Genomic DNA, 7,593 nt, shown 5'->3' on the forward strand with positions numbered 1-7,593 from the left:
TGTTTCACAACTAATACAGCCTGGAACACCATAGTGTGATGGTGTGTCCGAACATCATAACTGCACCTTATTGGATATGATGCATACCATGATGTCTCTTATCGAATTACCACGATAGTTTATGGGTTAGGCATTAGAGACAACCACATTCACTTTAATAGGGCACCACGTAATTCCGATGAGATGACACCGTATGAACTATGGTTTAGAGAAACCTAAGCTGTCATTTCTTAAAAGTTTGGGGCTGCGACACTTATGTGAAAAAAAATTCAGGCTGATAAGCTCGAACCCAAAGCGGATAAATGCATCTTCATAGGACACCTAAAACAATTGGGTATACCTCCTGTCTCAGATCCGAAAGCAATAAGGGATTGTTTCTAGAATCGGGTCCTTTCTCGAGGAAAAGTTTCTCTCGAAAGAATTGAGTGGGAGGATGGTGGAGACTTGATGAGGTTATTGAACCGTCTCTTCAACTAGTGTATGGCAGGGCACAGGAAGTTGTTCCTGTGGCACCTACACCAATTGAAGTGGAAGCTTATGATAGTGATCATGAAACTTCAGATCAAGTCACTACCAAACCTCGTGGGATGACAAGGATGCGTACTACTTCAGAGTGGTACGTAATCCTGTCTTGGAAGTCATGTTGCTAGACAACAATGAACCTAGGAGCTATGGAGAAGCGATGGTGGGCCTGGATTCCGATAAATGGCTCGAGGCCATAAAATCCGAGAGAGGATCCATGTATGAAAACAAAGTGTAGACTTTGGCAGAACGGCTCGATGGTCGTAAGGCTATTGAGTACAGATGGATTTTAAAAGGAAGACGGACAATGATGGTAAGTATCACCATTAAGAAAGCTCGACTTGTCGTTAAGAAGTTTCCCGACAAGTTCAAGGAGTTGACTGCGGTGAGACTTTCTCACTCGTAGCGATGCTAAGAGTCTGTTGGAATTATATTAGCGATTACTGCATTATTTTTGAAATCTTGCAGATAGGATGTCAAAACATTGTTTCCTCGACGATTTTCTCGAGGAAAGGTTGTATGTGATACAACCGGAAAGTTTTGTCAATCCTGAAAGATGCTAATAAGTATGCAAAGCTCCAGCAATCCTTCTAAGGACTGGAGTAAACATATCGGAGTTGGAATGTATGCTTTGATGAGATGATCAAAGATTTTGGGTGTATACAAAGTTTATGAGAAACTTGTATTTCCAAAGAAGTGAGTGGGAGCACTATAGAATTTCTGATGAGTATATGTTGTTGACATATTGTGGATCAGAAATGACGTAGAATTTCTGGAAAGCATATTGGGTCATTTGAAAGGTGTTTTTCAATGGAAAACCTGGATTAAGCTACTTGAACATTGAGCATCAAGATCTATAAGGATAGATCAAAATGCTTAATGGTACTTTCAAATGAGCACATACCTTGACATGATCTTGAAGGTGTTCAAGATGGACCAGTCAAAGAAGGAGTTCTTGCCTGAGTTGTAAGGTATGAAGTTAAGACTTAAAGCTCGACCACGGCAGAATAGAGAGAAAGGACGAAGGTCGTCCCCTATGCTTTTGTCATAGGCTCTCTACAGTATGCTATGGTGTGTACCGCACCTGAAGTGTGCCTTGCCATGAGTCAGTCAAGGGGTACAAGAGTGATCCAAGAATGGATCACAGGACAGCGGTCAAAGTTATCCTTAGTAACTAGTGGACTAAGGAATTTTCTCGATTATGGAGGTGGTAAAAGAGTTCGTCGTAAAGGGTTACGCCGATGCAAACTTTGACACTAATCCAGATTATTCTGAGTAGTAAACTGGATTCGTATAGTAGAACGGTTGTTTGGAATAGCTCCAAATAGAGCGTGGTAGCTGCATCTAGGAGATGACATAAAGATTTGTAAAGCACACACGGATCTAAAAGGTTCAGACCCGTTGACTAAAACCTCTCTCACAAGCAACATGATCAAACCCAGAACTCATTGAGTGTTAATCACATAGTGATGTGAACTAGATTATTGACTCTAGTAAACTCTATGGATGTTGGTTACATGGCGATGTGACCTGTGAGTGTTAATCACATGGCGATGTGAACTAGATTATTGACTCTAGTGCAAGTGGGAGACTGTTGGAAATATGCCCTAGAGGCAATAATAAATTAGTTATTATTATATTTCCTTGTTCATGATAATCGTTTATTATCCATGCTATAATTGTATTGATAGGAAACTCAGATACATGTGTGGATACATAGACAACACCATGTCCCTAGTAAGCCTCTAGTTGACTAGCTCGTTGATCAATAGATGGTTACGGTTTCCTGACCATGGACATTGGATGTCATTGATAACGGGATCACATCATTAGGAGAATGATGTGATGGACAAAACCCAATCCTAAGCCTAGCACAAAGATCGTGTAGTTCGTATGCTAAAGCTTTTCTAATGTCAAGTATCATTTCCTTAGACCATGAGATTGTGCAACTCCCGGATACCGTAGGAATGCTTTGGGTGTGCCAAACGTCACAACGTAATTGGGTGGCTATAAAGGTACACTACAGGTATCTCCAAAAGTGTCTGTTGGGTTGGCACGAATCGAGACTGGGATTTGTCACTCCGTGTAAACGGAGAGGTATCTCTGGGCCCACTCGGTAGGACATCATCATAATGTGCACAATGTGATCAAGGAGTTGATCACGGGATGATGTGTTACGGAACGAGTAAAGAGACTTGCCGGTAACGAGGTTGAACAAGGTATCGGGATACCGACGATCGAATCTCGGGCAAGTATCGTACCGCTAGACAAAGGGAATTGTATACGGGATTGATTAAGTCCTTGACATCGTGGTTCATCCGATGAGATCATCGTGGAACATGTGGGAGCCAACATGGGTATCCAGATCCCGCTGTTTGTTATTGACCGGAGAGTCATCTCGGTCATGTCTGCATGTCTCCCGAACCCGTAGGGTCTACACACTTAAGGTTCGGTGACGCTAGGGTTATAGAGATATTAGTATGCGGTAACCCGAAAGTTGTTCGGAGTCCCGGATGAGATCCCGGACGTCACGAGGAGTTCCGGAATGGTCCGGAGGTAAAGAATTATATATAGGAAGTGCTATTTCGGCCATCGGGACAAGTTTCGGGGTCACCGGTATTGTACCGGGACCACCGGAAGGGTCCCGGGGGTCCACCGGGTGGGGACACCTGCCCCGGGGGGCCACATGGGCTGTAGGGGGTGCGCCTTGGCCCATATGGGCCAAGGGCACCAGCCCCAAGAGGCCCATGCGCCAAGAGAAGAGGGGAAAGGAAGAGTCCTAAAAGGGGAAGGCACCTCCGAGGTGCCTTGGGGAGGATGGACTCCTCCCCCCCTTGGCCGCACCCTTCCTTGGAGGAAGGGGCAAGGCTGCGCCCTCCCCCTCTCCCTTGGCCCTATATATAGTGGGGGAAAGGGAGGGCAATCCAATCCAAGGCCTGGCGCCTCCCTCTCCCTCCCATGACACATCTCCCTCCTCCCGCAGCGCTTGGCGAAGCCCTGTTGGAATCCCGCTACTTCCACCACCACGCCGTCGTGCTGCTGGATCTCCATCAACCTCTCCCTCCTCCTTGCTGGATCAAGGCGTGGGAGACGTCTCCGTTCCGTACGTGTGTTGAACGCGGAGGTGCCGTCCGTTCGGCGCTAGGATCATCGGTGATTTGGATCACGACGAGTACGACTCCATCAACCCCGTTCTCTTGAACGCTTCCGCGCGCGATCTACAAGGGTATGTAGATCCACTCCTCCCTCGTTGCTAGATGACTCCATAGATAGATCTTGGTGACACGTAGGAAAATTTTGAATTATTGCTACGTTCCCCAACATTAATTTCTCTTAGATCGGGTTTAAGCCCAACCTGGTCTTAATCCGTAGTGACCCCCAAGGCGGCGATGCGATCCAAGAGCTCGTTTACGGAAGAGAGCTCCATTGGATCTAACTGCTCGACGAGTTCCGAGCTGACGTGAAGATTGCTTTTGATGACCCGAGAGGTCACCGTCGGCGCAACGGCCGAACAGGCGGTCATGAGAAAACCGCCTAGCCGGAGAGTTTGGCCGACAGCCAAGGCTCCCTTAGTAACGGCGCCGTCTTTAAAGACGGGAAGAGGCATCCTTCCTGATTGCGACGGCACAGAGGAACTCTCAATGAAAGCACCAATGTCGGTGTCAAAACCGGCGGATCTCGGGTAGGGGGTCCCGAACTGTGCGCCTAGGCCGGATGGTAACAGGAGGCAAGGAACACGATGTTTTACCCAGGTTCGGGCCCTCTTGATGGAGGTAAAACCCTACGTCCTGCTTGATTAATATTGATGATATGGGTAGTACAAGAGTAGATCTACCACGAGATCAAGGAGGCTAAACCCTAGAAGCTAGCCTATGGTATGATTGTTGTATGATGAAGTTGTCCTACGGACTAAAACCCTCCGGTTTATATAGACACCGGAGAGGGTTAGGGTTACACAAAGTCGGTTATAGTGGTAGGAGATCTAAATATCCGCATCGCCAAGCTTGCTTTCCACGCCAAGGAAAGTCCCATCCGGACACGGGACGAAGTCTTCAATCTTGTATCTTCATAGTCCTGTAGTCCGGCTGAAGGTATAGTCCGGCTACCCGGACACCCCCTAATCCAGGACTCCCTTGGCTGTGTTGTGGATCCAGTGATAGTAGTAGATTGGGATTCTTCCTTGTACCACCCATCGCATCGCCAATCTTCCCCCTCCTCTGTAGGCCTCAACAATGTCAGGGGAAAGGCGGTGTTGTGGATCCGGTGACAGTAGTAGATTGGGATTCTTCCTTGTAATTAGGGTTGCTAAGTCGTGGGCGCATTGACCATGGCTATGGTGGCGGCGACACTCCATGTCCTGGTCCGGGCTAGCAAGGCAGGGGCGATGTCCCCGAGCCAGAATAATGTCATTCTCGCCTTATCTTCGCACCAGTGGTGCGTTTAGCACCCTCGAAGGGCACGTGAAGGTGTGTCTCAAACCTAGATCCAAACATATACACATTCTCACAAGTTGATAATATTTCAAACATATAAAGGACCAAAAGAAATTAACGTAATTCTTAGATGAAAGAGACGTTGCAAGCATGTCTTTGGTTTGATCATTGTAAACGTCGAGCATGTTGACCGAAATGTTGTATGTGACACTCTCTCTTCCCTCTCCTCTGCAACATGGCTGCCGGATGCTTTCCGTGCCAACTCATTTGCTCTTTAGTTTCATGTCTAGATGTACAAGCAATAATGCAATACATTTATCAAGATAAATATTAAGTTGAGTAAATGCATCGTTGTTTAATGGAAGGATGAATGTAAATGCATTGACCTTCTCCGATAATATATCTTGTATTCGGAATGTTGGCGGCACTAGCTTAGCCATTTAAAAAAAATTATCTATCTAAATTATCTTTAAAATACAAATAATCCATCAATAAATCAGAATGTGCCAACCAACAGTATATATAGAGACAACATTGATAACGAGTTATGAGCTTCGATCTACAAAGATTGCATGGAGATAGAGTTGATGGAGATGGTTTTATGGCACCAATTATGTCCACAAGTGTTCATAGTATATGATGAATTTAGCATCTCTATTTCCACATTTCTGTCAACCTTTTCCTTTCTCACTCTATTTTTGGAGACATATTTTATGATGGAAGGTGGAGGGTCGATTTCCGCTTCAGCAGCACTTGATTGCGCTTGTAGAGTGTGCATGATAAGACATAGATCACTAGTGGTGGAGCTTCATATGTTAGAGATACGACACACAATAGAACACGATGAAGAACGAAAACAAGCAAGGGATACGGGAATTTAATGTGGAAAACCCCTTTAACACGAAGGAGAAAAAACCAAGGACGCCAGCCAGACAAACTTCACTGTATCAGAGGAGGTTTAAAACGTCGGGAATTTACAGCAGATCAATTATCCTATGCAGTGGCTTACAAGACCCCCCCTCCCCCCCCCCCCCCCCCCGCACCCACCCAAGCGTCCCTGTCGGGGGCGGCCCACATGGGTTAACTTTAGCTCAAGCCTACCAGCGCACCGCTCGCTCTTCAAAAGTTAGCCTTTTCTCTTTATACTTGATGTCTTCCAAGAGGCAAAAGTTATATCGGATGCCAGGGGCAGAGGCCAACGGTTAAGACTGGGTAGGCCGCGGACGAGGAACCGTTGCACACAAAGGAAGAAGGAAGAGAGGAAGAAGATGTACATTGGTCTGTCTCTAGCCGTTGGAAGAAGATCTAGCAGTCCCCAAAAAAAGGACCTACGCAAAAGATATTTTCAAAGATAATGGGCGCTCGAGTAGAACACAGATTTTCCACGTTACCACCCACGCTGTCGCTAACGCAATAATACTAGACGTACATGTGATTGATACAAAACTTTACAGGTTGAGAACGTGGCCTCATCTAATTGGCCCCCCCTGATTTTCATGGATCATGGATGGGCCCGCCCTTCTAATTAAATCTCTGCCAATCACAGCCCATCAGCCCTATAAACTCCCTGTAACTTCGTGTACGTGTAGCATTGCTCTCGCTAACGTGTACCACTACTATTCATGCATATGCATGCGTGGATGGAGGAGTCATGCCCTTCGAGAGAGTGCGAAGCCCTACGTGCCGCCGCCGACGAGCCCGTGTGGCTTTGTATATTGGCGGGATGACCACTCCACGCACTTGTACTGGTGTCAGTGTGCTTCTCGAAGTCGAACACCTGGACCATTCTGAGACCTATAAATAGCCACCTGCAGTCGCACTTGGCTGCATCGCAACCCGCAGCAGTTCAACACTTACACAGCCATACACATCACCTGTAGATCGACCGGTGTCTTACGCGACGATGGAGTACCAGGGGCAGACCGGCCACGCCACCGACAAGGTGGAGGAGTACGGCCAGCCCGTGGCCGACCACGGCGGCGCCACCGGCGGGCCCACGGGGACGCACGGCGCCGCCGCCGCCGCGGGTGCCGGGCAGCTCCAGCCGACCAGGGACGACCACAAGACCGACGGCGTCCTGCACCGCTCCGGCAGCTCCAGCTCCAGCTCGGTGAGCCCAAGGACAGATCTGCCTGCCGCTGTATAGATGGACTCACTCGATCGGTCATCTTAACTCGTTGTGCTTCTTGTTGTGTTTAAAATGTAGTCTGAGGACGACGGCGCTGGCGGGAGGAGGAAGAAAGGGATGAAGGAGAAGATCAAGGAGAAGCTCCCCGGCAGAGCCCACAAGGACGCCACCGGGCAGCAGCACACGCCGGCGGCCGGCGAGTACGCCGGCACCGGCACCGGCACGCACGGCGCGGAGGCCACCGGCGAGAAGAAGGGTGTCATGGAGAAGATCAAGGAGAAGCTTCCCGGCGGACAGCACTAGGGTAAGCTAGGCAGCTAGCGATCGACCTGTGCTGTGTCTGCGTTCGGTCGAAGCTCGGTAGCATGCGTACTTCTGCATGCGTTCCTACGGATAAATAATGAGCGCTGTTCGAGGTGCCGGAGTATATATGTTGTGTGTGTGACGTATTTGTGGACCCTGTGTACGTGTATTTGTATCTCCATCGTAAAAAGCGCTCGTTTGTATTTG

General features: G+C 48.0%; 1 protein-coding gene across 1 annotated transcript; it reads left to right on the forward strand.

Annotated features, from left to right (window-relative positions):
- The first annotated feature begins 6,760 nt into the window (after window positions 1-6,760).
- Window positions 6,761-7,593, forward strand: LOC147972776 (dehydrin DHN2-like). The gene is made up of 2 exons (XM_087521679.1): window positions 6,761-7,065; window positions 7,162-7,593. Exons 1-2 carry the CDS (start codon window positions 6,859-6,861, stop codon window positions 7,384-7,386), a joined length of 432 nt encoding a protein of 143 aa, XP_087377805.1. The 5' UTR covers window positions 6,761-6,858; the 3' UTR covers window positions 7,387-7,593.

The sequence above is a fragment of the Triticum urartu genome, chromosome 5A (assembly GCF_056163025.1).
Source record: "Triticum urartu cultivar PI428250 chromosome 5A, HENAU_Tu73, whole genome shotgun sequence".
Lineage (NCBI taxonomy): Eukaryota > Viridiplantae > Streptophyta > Magnoliopsida > Poales > Poaceae > Triticum > Triticum urartu.